This window comes from Brassica oleracea, chromosome C1, assembly GCF_000695525.1.
Source record: "Brassica oleracea var. oleracea cultivar TO1000 chromosome C1, BOL, whole genome shotgun sequence".
NCBI classification, from domain to species: domain Eukaryota; kingdom Viridiplantae; phylum Streptophyta; class Magnoliopsida; order Brassicales; family Brassicaceae; genus Brassica; species Brassica oleracea.
In genome coordinates, this window is record NC_027748.1 from 43,079,854 (window position 1) to 43,097,488 (window position 17,635).

General features: G+C 38.4%; 6 protein-coding genes across 11 annotated transcripts; 3 read left to right on the forward strand and 3 right to left on the reverse strand.

The window, feature by feature from the left end:
• The first annotated feature begins 789 nt into the window (after positions 1 to 789).
• Positions 790 to 2,704, forward strand: LOC106326606 (expansin-A13-like). Its single transcript, XM_013764537.1, has 2 exons — positions 790 to 1,366; positions 2,116 to 2,704. The coding sequence occupies exons 1-2, from the start codon at positions 873 to 875 to the stop codon at positions 2,426 to 2,428; spliced, it is 807 nt and encodes a 268-aa protein (XP_013619991.1). The 5' UTR covers positions 790 to 872; the 3' UTR covers positions 2,429 to 2,704.
• Positions 2,705 to 4,634: 1,930 nt separating this feature from the next.
• LOC106327997 (NAC domain-containing protein 45) lies at positions 4,635 to 7,187 on the forward strand. The gene is made up of 6 exons (XM_013766345.1): positions 4,635 to 4,879; positions 5,462 to 5,742; positions 5,825 to 6,103; positions 6,189 to 6,440; positions 6,536 to 6,602; positions 6,693 to 7,187. Exons 1-6 carry the CDS (start codon positions 4,723 to 4,725, stop codon positions 7,094 to 7,096), a joined length of 1,440 nt encoding a protein of 479 aa, XP_013621799.1. The 5' UTR covers positions 4,635 to 4,722; the 3' UTR covers positions 7,097 to 7,187.
• Positions 6,695 to 8,671, reverse strand: LOC106328006 (vesicle transport protein GOT1B). 4 transcript variants are annotated; one of them, XM_013766378.1, is made up of 7 exons: positions 8,500 to 8,671; positions 8,130 to 8,221; positions 7,966 to 8,046; positions 7,761 to 7,858; positions 7,584 to 7,665; positions 7,342 to 7,425; positions 6,695 to 6,925 (listed from the first exon to the last, which is right to left on the reverse strand). In XM_013766378.1, the coding sequence occupies exons 1-6, from the start codon at positions 8,513 to 8,515 to the stop codon at positions 7,387 to 7,389; spliced, it is 408 nt and encodes a 135-aa protein (XP_013621832.1). In that variant the 5' UTR covers positions 8,516 to 8,671; the 3' UTR covers positions 6,695 to 6,925; positions 7,342 to 7,386. The 4 variants fall into 4 exon arrangements, with proteins under 4 accessions (XP_013621832.1, XP_013621811.1, XP_013621815.1 ...); XM_013766357.1 differs by having other exon boundaries at positions 6,809 to 7,013; XM_013766361.1 differs by having other exon boundaries at positions 6,865 to 6,944.
• A 622-nt stretch (positions 8,672 to 9,293) lies between these two features.
• Positions 9,294 to 10,514, reverse strand: LOC106295897. The gene is made up of 2 exons (XM_013731905.1): positions 10,072 to 10,514; positions 9,294 to 9,725 (listed from the first exon to the last, which is right to left on the reverse strand). Exons 1-2 carry the CDS (start codon positions 10,233 to 10,235, stop codon positions 9,422 to 9,424), a joined length of 468 nt encoding a protein of 155 aa, XP_013587359.1. The 5' UTR covers positions 10,236 to 10,514; the 3' UTR covers positions 9,294 to 9,421.
• A 666-nt stretch (positions 10,515 to 11,180) lies between these two features.
• On the reverse strand, positions 11,181 to 14,398 carry LOC106336841. 3 transcript variants are annotated; one of them, XM_013775829.1, is made up of 5 exons: positions 14,122 to 14,398; positions 13,848 to 14,023; positions 13,278 to 13,771; positions 12,917 to 13,177; positions 11,181 to 12,756 (listed from the first exon to the last, which is right to left on the reverse strand). In XM_013775829.1, exons 2-5 carry the CDS (start codon positions 14,015 to 14,017, stop codon positions 11,540 to 11,542), a joined length of 2,142 nt encoding a protein of 713 aa, XP_013631283.1. In that variant the 5' UTR covers positions 14,018 to 14,023; positions 14,122 to 14,398; the 3' UTR covers positions 11,181 to 11,539. The 3 variants fall into 3 exon arrangements, with proteins under 3 accessions (XP_013631283.1, XP_013631358.1, XP_013631434.1); XM_013775904.1 differs by having other exon boundaries at positions 13,848 to 14,040; XM_013775980.1 differs by having other exon boundaries at positions 13,848 to 14,046.
• A 211-nt stretch (positions 14,399 to 14,609) lies between these two features.
• Positions 14,610 to 16,586, forward strand: LOC106344026 (nucleolin). Its single transcript, XM_013783400.1, has 4 exons — positions 14,610 to 14,815; positions 15,022 to 15,484; positions 15,570 to 15,743; positions 15,830 to 16,586. The coding sequence occupies exons 1-4, from the start codon at positions 14,702 to 14,704 to the stop codon at positions 16,486 to 16,488; spliced, it is 1,410 nt and encodes a 469-aa protein (XP_013638854.1). The 5' UTR covers positions 14,610 to 14,701; the 3' UTR covers positions 16,489 to 16,586.
• The last annotated feature ends 1,049 nt before the right edge of the window (positions 16,587 to 17,635 follow it).

The window sequence follows — 17,635 nt, forward strand, 5'->3', positions numbered from 1 at the left end:
TCAGACCCCCCGAAGATTAGTCGGTTGGGTCACCGTCTGCCAGATATCTCGGGTTAACAAAAAATAAAACTATTTAGATGACAAATCATGAATTTATATATTTTGCAAACATGCGTCTCTCTTTCTATTAATTATTTGTATATGAATTTTGTTTAGTCTATTCGAGCTGAATAAGATCAAACCAATCATTCAAAAACTAAGGTGCACTAACTATTGAGACACTAAAGTTATTCACAACCATCAAAAGAAAAATGTTCGAACTAAATTCCAAAATACAAGTAGTGGGCTTTGCACTGACAAATCAAACTCAGTACTATAACGGACAATCCCGGCTGATTAACCATAATGGGCCCTATGCAGGGTTTACAAAGGACCTTTAATTTGGAGGTAATTTATACAAAAGCCCCTAAATTCAAAATTTAACAGAAATGTCGGTTATAAATTAACTTCGAAACAAAGCAATCAATGTCTTCCATTGTCTATAGTAAAATTTTAACAAGGATAACCACTGTTTCTTTTGGGAATACTAGTAGAAAAATGAAGGTAAACGCAAAGATTACTCGGTATATGAATATATAATTTGTTACTCCATTCCAGCTGAAAACAAAAATGGATCATATATATGATATTACATAAAAAATGATGTTTTGCCCATTTTAGAGCATGATTAAGACGAAAGATAAAGTTGTCTGATAAATATTAAACTTAAACATGTCTACATTTGGATGTGATTTGATTTCAAAAAGCTCTTTAGATCGAGGGTAAAATAGTGATTTCATTATACCGACAAACCGGTGAAAAGAAAAGCAAAATGTTTTCCCACTTAAAACAGTAAAGACATAACCCAAAACAGAACATCAAAACATCGGAAGATGCAACTCTCTCTCCCTTCACTCCTCCTCCTCCTTCTCCTCGCCGCACTATCACCTCCGGCGACTTCCCACTACTCCTCCTCAACCTCATCTCCCTCCTCCGTATCTTCCTCCGCCTCCGAATGGCGCCCCGCGCGAGCCACCTACTACGCCGCGACCAATCCTCGCGACGAAGTAGGCGGTGCGTGCGGATACGGAGATCTCGTCAAATCCGGATACGGCATGGCCACGGTCGGACTGAGCGAGACTCTGTTCGAGCGTGGTCAGATCTGCGGCGCTTGTTTCGAGCTCAGATGCGTCGATGATCTGCGGTGGTGCATCCCCGGGACTTCGATCATCCTCACCGCCACGAACTTCTGCGCTCCTAATTACGGTTTTGACCCCGACGGTGGTGGTCACTGTAACCCTCCGAACAAGCACTTCGTGTTGCCGATCGAGGCGTTTGGGAAGATCGCTATTTGGAAAGCTGGGAACATGCCGGTGCAGTATCGAAGGTGCGTTTAACTCAAAAAATGGTAAAACTTTAATTCGCGTTTCTAGATAAATGCGTTTGCGTTAGTGGAAACGCGATTTTTAATTTGAATTTTTGTAAGCAAAATCATTACAAGCGGTGATTGTTGTTGCTTTTGCTTTTGTCTTCTTCGATATCCGTGTGCTTTATATGAGCTGTGTTTGCCCTAGATGCTCTCCTGGATTGGCAATTTACGTTATTGCCCTTGGTCGTGTAACTTGAGTAGACTAGTGCTTCAACAAGATTCAGCTATGGTAGTTAAGGCAGTGTTTCTACAAATTGGTCTATGCGTTAGAATCAGCAAATTGGATGTAAATGAAACGATTTTTCTAGAATAACTAAAAAATCGGTTTAGGCTTTAAAAAATCGGTTTAGGCCTAAACGAAACAATTTATTTAAAAATCCGGATAGGCCTAAACGAAAAGATTTTTCTAGAATGATTTCGGTATAGGCGTTAAAAATCGGTTTAGGCATAGCCTAAACAATAGTCACTTATAAACTCTTATAAAGCGCTAAGTTACCGGCTAGTAATTTCTTGAATATTGATTTAAATTGTGGTTTGGATTGGTTGCATATTGTAGCTAATGATTTGAAAAAGTTCTAGGCACTAGACATCACTGTTCTTTAGGTTTTATGGTACTATAATGATTCACTGGATCCTTACTGGTTTGTGGTGTGTTTTGTGGTTAGAGTGAACATAATAACCATGGCTACTGGTTTTTGTCTACACAGGATTAACTGTAGGAGGGAAGGAAGCATTAGGTTCACAATAGATGGTGGAGGCATTTTCATTTCGGTTCTGATCACCAATGTTGCTGGATCAGGTGATATATCTGCTGTGAAGGTTAAAGGGTCGAGAACCGGGTGGTTACCAATGGGTCGTAACTGGGGACAGAACTGGCATATCAACGCCGATCTCAAGAACCAAGCTCTCTCGTTTGAAGTGACTGCTAGTGATAGATCAACCGTGACAGCTTACAACGTTGCTCCTAGAAACTGGGACTACGGACAAACCTTTGAAGGGAAACAGTTCGAGACTCCGTGACACACAGAGAAGGGTTACACCATGATATAAGAATTTTTTGATGGCAAGATCTAAGGTTACATGACTAAGGAGTGTTCTTTTTGCATTTCATAGTTTCACTCTCCGACGAATAGGTACGAGAAGTCACCAATGTACTAAGAAGAGTGATCACACAAACATCACTATTGTATCTTTGCATTACTAAGGAGCAAAAGCTTCCTCTCAAATGCTTAAAGCTAATGATGACCAAAACCACTAGTGTACTGTTGTTGTAACAGAAGCTAAGAAAAGAATACAAAATGAGTAACAAGAATCATAATAGTAACTAAAGGTTATACACCTTGAAAGTCAAAAGATGTTACAATCCTATAGCTAAGAATGTGTAATCTATACTTCCAATGTTAAGATCACTTAGATGTAAAAAATTCTATGAACATCCCACTTCTCTTATAACTCTACAAGAAAACTCCAAAAAGAAAAGAAAAACAAACCTTTGTTAAGAACTCACAAAACTTTTTTTGCTTTAACTTTCCAGTTTTGTAATAAGATCTCTATTTATGTTATGTTGATTTCTGAGAGCTCACCTTAGTCAAGAGCTTGGAACTACTCTAACATGCGCTCTGTGCTGGATATCACATGACCGCTTTATATCTTCCTGAGATTACAAATATATTTTAAAGGCCCGGCTCATATAAAATTAAGGCCCCGTTCTAGCCCAAAATGTTTAAGAACTTTAACTTTTGTAGATTTACAAATTGTATGTGTTTCTAAAAAAACAAATTGTAATAATTGGGCCCTGTTTTGTAAACTTGAGGGTAATCTAAAGAAAAGTACCCCCAATCAATCCTCGTTTTATATAAGTCTAGGCGATCTCTAACCGTTTCAATCCATTTTAGATAATTATTTTATGGTTTTCTCATTCTCTTGTGGTGTAACAAATATATATATATATATATGCCTTAATATATATACACCATGTTAATGTAGGGATAATAGTAGTTATAGAGATGTGTGTGAACGCCATCAAAAAGAAGTTAAGAACCAAAAGATGGATTCATGTATGGGAAATGTGTCAAGAGGGGGTATGTACACATTGTAATTAGATGCAGATATATTTAATGTGCTTGTATATATGATTGTACAAACAAAAGAGAATATGGAATTGGATTAAGAAGAGAAAAAAGTTATGACGATGATGAGAAAGGTTGAGAAGTGATTCTTCATGGTTGGCCCATCGATAGCTTCCAAGGATTTATTCACATGTTCACAACTGATGGACCCACATGATCATCTTTCATACATACTTTTTCGGTCTTCTTCTTCGGGTTTTTAATATTAAGTTGGATCTCACCAAGTGGGGTACAATTAAAACAGTTATTTCAGTTAGAAGTGCCGCCAATGAACAAAAAGAGAAGAGAGATTGCAATAGTTTTGGGGTAACCCAATATTCCATCTCCCATGCAACCAACATAGTCTTGACACGTGTATTATATTCCAGACCGACCACTCTTGGAGAAGCATGGGATCATTGATGAGGCCACTTGATGAAGAAACACGGTTTTGCATTTTGGGTGGCAATTATTTTGATTGATTGTTCCGGTTAACTACATAATCCCTCCTGGTTATTGTTTTCTTGTTCATTTTTGATAATTAAGCTTTTCTACAAACTTTGTATCTATTCATCAATCTAATATATATGTTTTGATTGCAGACATTAAACCTAATAACTAACAAAAGAAATGAACAAATACAACTTATACCTTAATGTATGTGAACGAAAATATCAGAACTAAAACCATGATTAACCCGGGGTTCTTAGAGTGGGGTTCTTAGCGGAAATTAAGAAACTGTTTCTTAACTTTTAACTAAAAAAGATAAGAACCGGCTCTTAAAATCTTTATTTAAGAACCGGTTCTTAGCATTTTTAGTTAAAAGTTAAGAAACAGTTTCTTAACATCCGCTAAGAACCTCATCCTAAGAATCCCGGATTAATCATGCTCTAAGAACTTGTTGCGTATATAAAGCTATAAATATGAAACCTTGAGTTAGCACATTATGCGTCAGCCAAAAAATAGAAAAAAATAGACAATTTAAAATATTAAAACTAATTCTTAATATTATTTGTTGTTTTGGGATGGGGACCTTCCTTTTATTCACTTTTGTCTCTCCTTTTTCATTTCTTCTGTCTTTTCCCTCTTTATATATATATAGCCTCCCTCTCCAAGCACTCAACGATTACAAAACATTTCCATTCTCTAATTTTTCTCTCAAGTCTCTATTCTCTCCGCTCTTTCTTGAAATTGATCCAAGATTCTATGGCCCCTGTCTCGTTACCTCCAGGTTTCAGATTTCACCCAACTGATGAGGAGCTAATTACTTACTATCTCAAAAGAAAAATAAACGGTCTAGAAATCGAACTTGAGGTTATCGCTGAAGTTGATCTCTACAAGTGCGAGCCATGGGACTTACCAGGTACGTAATATTATATATTCTTGCATATATTTATGCATGAACTATTTACTAATATTCATCAATCCTTTACAAAACATGATGAACTTTAATTTAATAAGCGTTACAAGATTAAACTGTTATTTAATTTCAAAATTTTACAAATCTTATTTCGATTAATAACACAGCCTTTGTAATTAAGAATCATTATTTGTTCTGTCTATAACCAACAGAAGCAAGAGAGGCTGAAGAAAAGAATAAGAATATAACAATGATGAAGAAACCCTAAATATACTTTAACTTCCACAGGAGAATACCACATACAATGTTTTTGAATGACTATTACTATTCATTTGTTATGATTTCAACTAAATTCTTAAAAAACTAAATCCTAAGTTTTAATGGGAAATAGTACGTAAACGTTAGTTTTTAAAAGAATTTTTTTATTTTGTTATTATTTCAAATGAACTTTGAGAACTTTTAACAAGATGCGTTTAAAGATGACATGTATCTAACTGAGCTATTCTTGAAATTTTGGATTATTTCCTTTGGCAAACTATTATTAGAATTTTGGATCTAATTTTGGTTAGAATTATTCAATGGTAGGGAAAGCCTTGCTTCCGAGCAAAGACCAGGAATGGTACTTCTTTAGCCCACGGGACCGGAAGTATCCCAACGGTTCGAGAACAAACCGAGCAACCAAAGGTGGGTATTGGAAGGCAACGGGTAAGGACCGCCGGGTTAGTTGGAGAGACCGAGCCATTGGAACCAAGAAGACATTGGTTTACTACCGTGGACGTGCGCCGCATGGTATAAGAACCGGTTGGGTCATGCATGAATATCGACTCGATGAAACTCAATGCGAGCCTTCTGCATACGGCATGCAGGTTCGTCACGTCAATTAGCCAATTAATTATGCTAATCATCTTTGGTATATATAGCCTAAAGTTTTTATGTTTTCTTTTTCAGGACGCATATGCTCTTTGTCGTGTGTTTAAAAAAATTGTGATTGAAGCTAAGCCAAGAGATCAGCATCGGTCTTACGTCCACCCGATGTCGAATGTGAGTGGCAATTCGAGTTTTGACGCTTGTTCGGATCTAGAGATCAGCTCAACTACTCATCAAGTTCAAAACGCATTCCAACCGCGATTTGGAAACGGACGTTTTAACTCAAACGCAATGATCAGTAACGAAGATCGGTCACAATACTATGGTTCTTCTTATGCACCGTTCCCTACTCCATATAAGGTATAAAATATCCTTGCAACCTAATAAAATAGGATGATTAAATTATATAACAAAATTTTAATGATGGAATTATATGATTATGTAGGTTAATAATGAGATTGAATGCTCAATGTTACAACACAATATGTCTCTACCACCGTTGCGTGTAGAGAACTCGGCGGTCAGCGATTGTGATTTCTTTACGAGTATAACTCAAAACAACAATCATGGCGTTTTGGAGGACTTTACTTTCGCTACAAGTGGCTCCAACCGTTATAATAGCGTTGGTGATCAAGTGATCCACATAGGCAATTATGATGAACCACCATTGATGATGTCAAATCATCATATGAACCAGGTATGTAATATATGTAAACATCTACTATAGTTTCATACGTTAGAAATTATTTTTTCAACCTTGCATAAACTAATTTTTGCATGAATATTGAAAAGGGATATACCGAAGAGCAGAAGATCATATCTACTTTGGATGGTACTGAACAAGACCTTGGATATCATGGTGAGTATGATATATAATTTGGGCTTACATTCAAGATTGTTTAGGTATTTTTCTTATCTAACCATAACTACAAATTGTTTAATATTACAGGAGATAATACTAATGACAACATAAACATTGATGATTTCTTCTCGTTTGATATATATAACGAGGAAAACATAAATCAAGTAGAAGGTAACGAAGAAGAAGTGAATACAAATGAAACCCTTGATTCATCTCGTTTTGAGGTGGTCGAAGAAGAAACTAGGTTTAACAACCAAATGCTTATCTCGACATATCAAACAACGAAGATTCTATATCACCAAGTCGTACCTTCTCACACGCTGAAAGTTCACATCAATCCTATTAATCAGAACGTGGAAGAGAGAACATTGTTCATTGAAGAGGACAATGATTCTTGGTTACAAAGAGCTGAGAAAATCACGAAGACAAAACTCACTCTTGTTGGTGTACTGGCACAGCAATGTTACAAATATCTTGCGATTTTCTTCTAATTATTTTTTAATTATTGATTTATATACGCCTTGGAGAAAGTGCGTCTATGTATACTATACACTAACATACATATACATCTCATTCTTATTATTTATTACTAATAACCAATGAAAAATGGACTTATAGATGATTACAGAATCAAAATGAGAGGAAAAGCCAAAAGACTACATGTAAATATTATTCACAAACCAAATTACAAGAACCAAACTAACGATGAGTGCTAGAGTGTTATATACATACGTACCGTATAGACAGTCGTTACATGGTATGTACTTGTGTGCAAAGAGGATTAGACAGGAACACGCCTTCCACGGTAACGATCCAGTAACTGATACCATTTCAAATGAGAGTAAATCAGAGGCACATATATTTTTTTTTAAACAATCAGGCAACATATGTTTCGAATTTTATTTTTTTGAAAGAAACATATGTTTCGATTTAGAAGGCTGAGAATTGAGAAAGTAAATTGATATCAATGAAATGTACCGATCTGATGTATGGATGCTGCAAAAGCCACCCCAGTATAGGTATCCTTTGAAGGAAGACAGCGAGTGTAGGCCAAAAACCACTTTAACATGACAAAAAGAATGCAGAAAATACATTAATAAAGTAACCAAAAAGTACAAAATGAAGTGATGAAACCAACAAGAGTTTCAAACAAACCTGAAGAGCACAAGGAATCCATAAGATTCTAGAAGTAAACCGATAATAGGCCATCCAAGCACAACCAACAAGAAACCCAAACCAAATGATATTGTTCCCTGTGTAAAAACAAATAGACCAGGAAGAAGTTATATTACCAGAAAAACAAAACAGTGAGTTATTGTGGGATCAGGATGAAAACAAAAGGGGTTACTAGAGAAATAACCTTAAAGTTGCGCCGTTTTGTGAAGAATTGGATGGCTGGTTGAATCCCAATGGTTAGAGTGACACCGGCTAGGAAGAGGATCTGTTTCAATTAGATATATGATCACATATTGTTAAATATAATCTTAACAAGCTTACTAAACTCGTAACGGTACATATACTTACATTTCCCATGGCGATGAGTCCCTTGTCAAACACGAATATAACTCCCAGTAATGTAAAGAAGACACCAAATCCAGTCAAGCCTAGCCCTATCTCTGCCCCAAAACATCATCACAATTTTCAACGACATGGTTTTGAAAATTTTGCACAACTCAGTAATCATTACATCATGAAGAATTAAAAAAAAACACACACACACGACAGAACACATAACAGAACCATAACCAAGAAACAGAGGAAAACCAAGTAGAAGTAACCCTCATCGTTTCAGCATCGGTAACAAACAAACAAATTCGAAAGCACCTCTACAGCTTATGGATTACTACTAGTTCATGATTACATCCCAAAGACTTAAGAGTTGATCAGAACTTACTCTTAAGGTCATTCATCTCGAAGGAACCTCAAAAGCAGAATTCAGGCAACTTCGGATCTGATAAAGCTGTCTTTTGAGGTCTGAAATCGATGAACGAGTTTGAATAGATCAAAGACTGAATCGTGGTGCCAACCTCTGGTGGAAGCAATGTTCTGTTTTACGGCAACGCGAGTCAAAGCCTCGTCATACCTCCTTCCTCCACGTCATCTCGACCGATTAATACTTCATAAATTAGAAAAGAAGCCCCTCAATTTTTGTGCTTTCATAATATTACCCAATGATTTTTACGACGAGAGAACACTATAGTGTTTTAAGCTAAACACTTTCTAAACAATGTTAGATCATTTGTACAAATTTTTTTGGTTTAATAAATTTAACATTTACTTAAAAAGAACAATTTATAAAACTTCCCCAAAATTTTAGTATTTACCTCAACTCAGATGGTGCTCACAAATAAGCCCCATATCCTATGATATTACCCAACTTCTTTTGTATATACACCAAAGTATCCACAGCTGCTGTTATTTAGTAAATAACGTCTAACGGCTAGGCGCCGATTTTTAACAGGGTTATTTACTAAACCATTCTAACTTATTCAGTATTTAACCATGCTGTCCCATACTGCTGTTATTTTCCGAATTAGCCCATATCTTATTATGTTCTGATAAAAGCGTCCTATATCTTTTGGTATTTTCAAAAGTTCCCAAATCTCTTGTGTATAGTACCCATAGTATACAGTAAAGTTCGGCTTGAGCTAATTTAGATTAAACTGAAAATTTCGAAACGATCATAAGAGTCTAAATACTTATAATTTATACATTCTCACACAATTCAGAAGACTGAAGCTCCAGTAAACATCATCCCAAACGAAACCCGGTTCTATTCCGGTTTAGATAAACAAATAAACTAAAAGCTTCCCGGTTCAGGTTCGAGTGAGCAAAGCCGATATGTGAGCCGCCGAAAGCGTCTGAGCTCTCGGAGGCAGTCTGTTACCGGAAAGTCTCGGCTGCCTATCGTTTCCGGCGAAGAAAGCGTCGTGGCCAGCTAGATTTTGCTGCGATGCACCGCCGCAACCGGATAATCGTCGACAGTGAGAGCTCTCCCGTCGCTGCTTCAGTTTCGCGTTGAGAGGATTCTCGGGTTTCGCGAGATCTTCTACTGTCAGCGCTTCCGACAGCGACGTGAAGGACTGTGACTTGCCTCTGTAATGTTTTGACAATCCTCTCCTGTCGTTGAACATTTTCAAAATATAAAATTTACAAATACACAACAATTTTGAACAAAATTTAAAGCTTTTCGTATTATATCCCTAAACTATAGGATTATAAGAAAATACCCTAAAATTTACAAATACACAACAATTTTTTTGAACAAAATTAAAGCTTTCTCGTATTATATCCCTGTAGGATTATTTAATTTACAGAAACTAAAGGATTATAAGAAAATGCCCTAAAATTTACAAATAGACACTAAATGTTGGGGCTTAATCTAACCAGATCTAAACTCGGGGCAAAAAAACGAAAAACTCTAAACACAGGGGTAAATAAACGAAAACTCTTTGATTGTTCTTACCTTGAAGAAGAAGAACTGCGACGGTCTGATTCGTCAGGAGAGTTTGGAAAAGAAGAGGGAGAGTTAAAACCTTCATCTGCGTCCGCGTCTGCGTCTCTAACGCAGTTTTCGCGTCTGCGTTCTTCACCCAACATAAGAGACTCCATCTGTTCTTGATAATGCATTTTTTTTTTCTTCTCTTCAAAGGCGCTTATAATTTATCAAGAGTTGAGCATGGAAACAGTGCCCTTTTTATATACAAACAATTTTATTACAATGGTGACGAACGTCTATATATAGTCAGGTCCATAATTACAATTAATTGATACTTTATTGGTAGATTTTTGTCTTTAAAATGTTTTTAAAATTGCATATTTGTATCTAACTTTGGAGAAGGTACGTAATGAATATTCGAATATAAAACATTATCTTGTGAAATCTGTTTCTCAAAGTAACATGTTCACGCCCATGAACATGGGTTCTGGTTTTGCGGTCGTTTATATAATAAAGTTTTTTCTGGTCGGAGATAAGATATTTTGGGAATGTGTTGTACCCGATCATGACACGTGAAAAGAGCTGAGAAATGGACGGAGATTGGATGCATGTTACGTGGTGGGTGGAAACAGATGGCACAGAGAACAAGGTCATCGAGAATCTCTGTGTGACGAATCTAACGATACGTGTCGAAGTATGTTTAACAGATTCAGTGACTTTTGACCCATGATTTAACATAAACTTTATTTTATGTGTATACGGATACGGGCCCTTCGCACATGATAGATTCTTCGGGCCCTGCAAACAACTGTTTGCGTCCCGAACAGCCTTCCAAGTTCTATTATATGTCTGAAACGATTTGGTAAGATTCATCTTAAACCCATCCCAAAGTTAACCAAACAGAGGTGAAGTCCAGCCCTTTATAAAAACCAAGCACCGAACTGAGTTTGGTTATAGATTTTGAGAAGTTTCTTTCAGTCTACAAAACGAAATCAAACCTTAACCAACGTTTACTTCCTCGGTTCCAAAATCAATCATGAGCTAAAATTAAATCTATTCTGGAAAAACATAAATAAATAAAAGCCTAAACCGGTTGATCCACCCTTTGACCAAACAACAGACCATAAAATGATCTCTGAAGAATAAAAATTGATAATGTGTAAATTAATTAGCCAGCAAAGATACAGCAAGTGAAAACCCCAAAAAAAAAAACAAAAACTATCTAAGACTATAAATCTAAAGCTGGAACTAAATCAAAGAGACAAAGCTTTCTTCTCGAGAGAATGAAAAATATACAAAATGAACCAGTGGTATCAATGTTCTAAACTCTTCACCTGATCTGTACGAGGAAGTAACCAGAGTCTCTCTACGTAAATTCTTCTCCCTACGACTAACTTTCCCTCAAGAGTCATCACATAATCAAAGCCTGATGAACCAAATGGTTATACATTTTGTAGCTGTAAATCTCGTTTTGGCTTTGAGTAAAGACCTCTTGTCATTGATCTCTTCTCTCATTGAAGCCTTTCACGGTCGGTTTTGATGAAGGTCTATTTATCTTCTCCAGTAATCTGCTAAATACTAGTTTGACCGGTATGCAGGCCACGGTCGGTGGTCCCGGTAACACCCGTCTGTTAGAGAGCTCGTGAGTCCGATCCCCCAAGGCCTTTGTCCCGTGTAGTGCTTGTTCGCTGCTGAACGAAGATAGTGCCCTTGTCTTTTGACTAGGGGTTGCGTTTGTGTTCTTCAGCAACTTCTTTCTTTCTCCAGGTGGTCGTGGAATGCCCATTAGATTGCTTCTCCTCACCGAGTCACCATCATTACTAAAGTTTCCCGAACCAATTAGTTTCCTAAGCTGTGGTTTCCGTCCCTGATCTGGTGGAGAATGATCCTCAGCATCGGCTTCAAGCGATGATGATAACCGATGCAACCGTGGAACCCGTGAGCTACTCCTTCTTGCAGTCTTCCAAGCAGGGGGAAGTAACAAGGGTTTGTCATGGTAACTTGTTTCATTACCAAAGTACTCATATGACTCAGAGGAACCATCTGCTAAGACTTGGACTTCAACCGGATGCCCGATGATTGCTCTGCCGTTTAACTTACTCATAAGGGAGACAAATGGGACAGGACCTTTCCGATAGCTTCCTTGTACTTCTAAATCAACATCCATCAATGGAGGATACGTTTTCCTTCCAAAATGTCGATGAGAAGCATCTGAACCTTCGAGTTTCTTCAAACCAATCTGGCCTTCCCAAGGATCATCATCCCAGTCCAGCATGTCACGGCTATAGATGTTCTTACATCCAGATGCAAACATAGTTGACAACCGATACTCATCATTATCACCTAGCCCGAACTGTCTTTCGTTGTGATCAGTGTCATCCGTTTCATCACTAGAATCTAATCCATAACCCATAGGCTTTTGGCCAAATGCTCTTCTCTTATACTCAGAATATCTTCTTCCATCTTCCAGATGATGACGGTGCATTTCCCTCTTGCGTGCAGACCTTCTTGGAAGATTGCGCATGTTTCTTTTCCCCTTGAGCTGCCACTTGGACACCGTACCAGCTCCATTATCAGGATCTTGGGAATAAAGGTGATAAGAGTCGCCTGACATGGATGACTCGTAACAATCTTCCTCGCTACTGGTGCTTTCATCCTCTGCTGACATGTGTCTACTAAAAGTATTGTGTTGCTCTAAGTGACGCCCAGCTCCTGAGAAGATAGAACCAAAACTAGTTAGATAACTGTGGTCTTAGTAATCAAAAAGGTTATTTGCTTTCTAAACTTCAGAGGCTTGAACCAATGCCAGACAAAGAACTAGAATCATTAATGTGATAAGAAACTAGCTTTTAGCCGTTCAGAGAGGCTTCACCTGACAGCAAGTGAATGTCATCATCAGTATCCTCCTCCATATCAGAAGAATCAGTTTCGGACTCAGAAGAAACATATTCAGTATCTTGCAAAAAATCAGGATGGTCATAATAACGAGAGCCGCCACCAGGAAAGGACGAATGCATTGCCTCCCTGTGGCTTAGTAAACTCTCATGCCGATCTAAAACATCGTTAGATTCATTTGGTGCAAACGTATACTTAGTCCTTTTAGCCTCCATCGAGTTCCTAGTCTTCTCCTTCCCTGCAACAGAGCCAAAATCGCATAACAAAAGAGCCAGAAGTGTCTAATCTCCAGCCATCTTGACACTAGACAGTTACCAAGTTGCAAAAAATCATCTTACCAAGGGCGTAGCTAGGCCTCTCCATGCTATGATCTCCACTAGAAGAAGCTGAAGAGTTGCTTCTCGCCAGAGACTTGAAGGAAGTATCAGGAGGACCATTGGAAGACGAAAACTTCCGCTTAGAAGAACTGGTTCTCAGCCCAAACTCCACCAAACCTCTCATTCGAGGACGCACCTCGTCCTCACAACTTGGCTGATGATCTTCCACTTTACCTTTCTCCAAATGCATAACATCATCACCAACATGGTCACAAGTCCCATTAGAAATATCATGAGCGTTATCCCTAGGCTTGCTAGTTTCTAGTTTCACTTCCTTCTTCAGAATCTCCTTCTCAAGCTCAAGAGCATGGAGAATCGCATCTTCTCTACGAGCATACTTCTCTCTCTTTCTCACCGTCAGACCTTGCGAAGTCTCCACCTTCTCAATGCAGTCATCAAAGTCCCCACACCGAAACGGCTTCACCCTCTTGGACTTCTCCAAATTGTACCAATCCCTAAAACAATGAACAAAAAAAATCAATCCAGAGTTTTTTATTTATAATTATTATAGAGATTCAAGAAGAGACTTACACACTTGCATCCTCTCTCCCAAGAAGCTTCACAGGAGTACCAGATCGTGGAGAGGTGATAGTATTAGAGTCAAGATCATCTTGTCCCAGTATCCTCCCTGGCCACCACGAGCCGTTCCTCCTCCTCACCCACACGATCGACCCCACCGCACCTGATCCTGAGCTTCCCATCACTCTCTACACTCAAGATCACACTTTCTCTATTCTATTTCACTAACAAACCTCAAAAGTCTACCATTCTCTAGAGAAAAAACAGTTTCTTAGTAACGATCTACCTGAAAACCAGCTCAGCCGCCGTTACTACAAGCGAATCGCGGCGGGAAGGAAGCAAGCGAATCCGGCGAGGAGGGAGCTTTGCATTCAGATTTGTAAAAGTTGCTATAACCTCACGCTTTCTTCAAGGTTAGGTTTAAAAAAAAACTTTCTTTCTCTGCTCTCTCCGCCGTCTGTTTATATATAAGCTATGTAAGTTAGTCTCTCTCTCTGAAACCTCCGCGTCCTCTTGTATCTCTCTCTCTCTCCTCTCCGTGACTCCGTCTCTCTTTCGCCTCTCTCCGGATGGTGATGGTTGCGAGCCGCGTATTTTTCTTGAATTAACACGCGCTCTCGAAACGCGTGCTTACTACGTTACCTAGTTACAGGCCCATTGAGCTTTTTATTTTTAGGCCCATGTTAAGGCCCATTAAATTTTCAAAATTGACGCCTTAACGGTCACTTAGGTAGGGCTTCTCTTTCGAGTAATGTGTATATATATATATACACACCCTTCAGACCGTTTCAGACAATCAGACACAAAACCTCTCGTTTTTCAGCTGTCATTTTCCCCCACCAAATCAAAATCACTCTTATCTCGCGATGGATTTCGACAGTCTTACGAGAAGAGATCTTCAGTTCTTCTGTAAGAAGAACAAGATCCCAGCCAATATGACCAATATCGCCATGGCAGATGCTCTCAAAGCTCTTGAGATTGTAAGTCTTCACTTCTTCAATATTCAATTGCAAAAGCTAGTAACTTTATTTGCATCTTGATCGTTCTTAGTTAAAATGATATGAGATCTGTATCTTGTAACTAAGATCTGATAAATCATTTTGTTTGAAATCAAGCTCGAGTCAGATGTGTTTGATATTGACAATTTTTTTTTGATATTTAACATTTATTTGTTAATGTTTAATAGGTTGAAGGTATTGAGGAGTTCATGAACCAATCTGAGTCCACACGTGACCTGTCTCCAACAAGCGTAGCCAAGAACATGCCAAGCGCTGCACGCACTGCGGCTAGAACAACTCGGAGAAAGACCAAAGATGAAACTCAACCAACGGAGCTTGTGACCCGTTCTTGCCTTGTGACGAGCAAGTCTCTAGCTGGAGAGCTGGAGCAAGAAAACAGAAACGCTAACGTTGATCCATCACTACCTCAGAGCCGTAGAAGAGTTGCTGCCACAGTTGCTATGAATCTGGAGGAGAGCAAAACTCCAGCGGTGAGAAGCACAAGGAGGGCTCAGCCAGCTGCTGCATCTGAGTCGGTTCAGAGGGTGTATAGCACGAGAAGATCGGTCAAGTTGCTTGAGGAATCCATGGCTGACCTGAGTTTGAAGACTAATGTGCCTTCAAAGAAGAAGGAAGATGCTGAAAGTGAAGGTTTGCAAAAACATAATCCGTTTTTTTTATTAGCAGTGTTAAGTCTTGATCAGTGTGTAATCAAGTTTGATTGTAATATATGCAGGCTCCAAGCTTCAGGCAAAATCAGAGGACAACTCTGAAGCTATCTCAGTGAGAGATCTAAATGATTCGTGGGATGATTCGAAGAATGATCCTGATCTTGATGTTTTATATGGTGATCTTGGTGATATCACTTTCGTTGATGCAACAACCTCTAAGGAACAGATGAATGGAACAGGTATACACACACACACACAATCATACCAATCAATGTTGTTTTTCTTCAGTGTTTGGATTTCTTCATTATTCTCTTCTTTGCTTCAGAGTCCAACACCGTTCCAGCTTCAGAGTCTGAAGAAATGAAGAATGATTCTGAAACTGAATCAGAGGAGGATGATGATGATTCTGGTGGTGTTGTTGCTGACACAAACCAAGAGGGATCTGAGTCTAAGGTCTCTGCTAGTGATAATGTGGCTAAGGTAGACACTGTCCCAACAGTTGTGCTGGCTGAAGAATCAGAAGAAAGCTGCGAGTCTGATGAATCAGAGATGGCTATAGTTTCAGACAAGAAGACTCAAGAATCAGACAGTGATGAATGGTCTGATTATGAGATAAGCGAGGTAGATGAAAAGAGTTTGAGAACTGGAGAAGTGATAGATTCTTTTTCAGACAAGAAGACTTCAGCTTCTTCTTCTTCAGTTCTTGCTGGTAAAGAGTCAAAAACTCCACTGAAGTCCTCGTTTGAAACAGAATCAAACGAACCAGCCCTTCTTGTTGCAGACAAGAACACGGAGAACAAAGAGAATGTTGAGGAGGAGATGGTTCTTGACAACAATGGAGAGAGAGAAGCAGAGGCCGAGACTAAGAAGAAGAAGAACTTGATCGATGAAGAGAGCCTTAAAGACATAAGCGTGAGGCAACTAACGAAGATGGTGAAAGAACTTGCTATCAAGAACAAGCAACAACACAAGAGCTTAGAGTAGTAGAGAAGAAACTGTTTTAGCCTTTTGAAATCATTTCCTTCTCTGCTCAAAAAAATACTGTTGCTTATTTTGTTTTCTAAGGTTGCTATGTTTTTCCTTTTTGAAGAAACCTAAACAAAATCAAATCTATTTTCTTTATTTTTTCTATTTAATTCTTGATTGATCTGTCTTAAGATCATAACTAATCAAAGCTGAAGAGCTACCAAGTGATGTAATACAATAGAAAGAGACGCAAAAGATCAACCCATATATCATATTAGCTTGAAGAAACATTAGAATCCCACATAATTTTTCAGATTATACATTTTTCCATCAGAATATACAATGAATAAGAATCAGAAGCAGAGCAATGTGGAGACCAAAAGTAAAAACAAACACTTCCGTTACAAGAGTCTTGAAGAGGTTTTGATTGTGTGACATAACCATATCAGAGGCCAAAAGTATATAAATGGTGGAGAGACTTAGACACCATGAGCTTGATCTTGTACTTTTTCGTTATGTCTATTTAGCTAGCCGCGGACAAAGCAAGTTAAAATGAGGGACCAACCGATGAGTAACCAGCGGCTCTAACCTCTGTGAGCGTAGAGGATAACCAGTCTAAGCCTTCGTAGAGACCATCTCCTTGAAGCGCACACGTGCCTTGTATATGCCATTTCCTGTTCTTGAGATCTAACAAGCCAAGCCCTTCACATACTTCTCGTGGAGAGACATAGCTCCTCTCTGAGGTTCACACAGAGTTAGGATAAAGAAGAAAAAAAAAACAAACATAAGGTAAACTCAAAGCATTGAACATTATACCATGTCTTGTTTGTTTGCAAACACTAGAATGACACTGTTGAGCATGAATGGGTCTTTTATGATGTCAATTTGTAACAATCTCTATACATTCCAGAATCGATCAGTAAGTTACCCTCATCTCCTGATTGCCGAAGAAGGTATCGAAAAGCTTGCACCCATTGTTGCTCGATGAATCAGCTAGAAGAAACAAACGAAGACGAATCTTTCCACGAGGGACGGAGAATAAAGCGGAGGAGCGTTTTCATTTGTTACAACTTTTATACAAGGGATCTCTCTCAAGATTCCGCTTGGTTTGCTCTTTCCAATTCAATTGTGTCACTCTCGGTTTACAAAACCCAAACCGAATGAC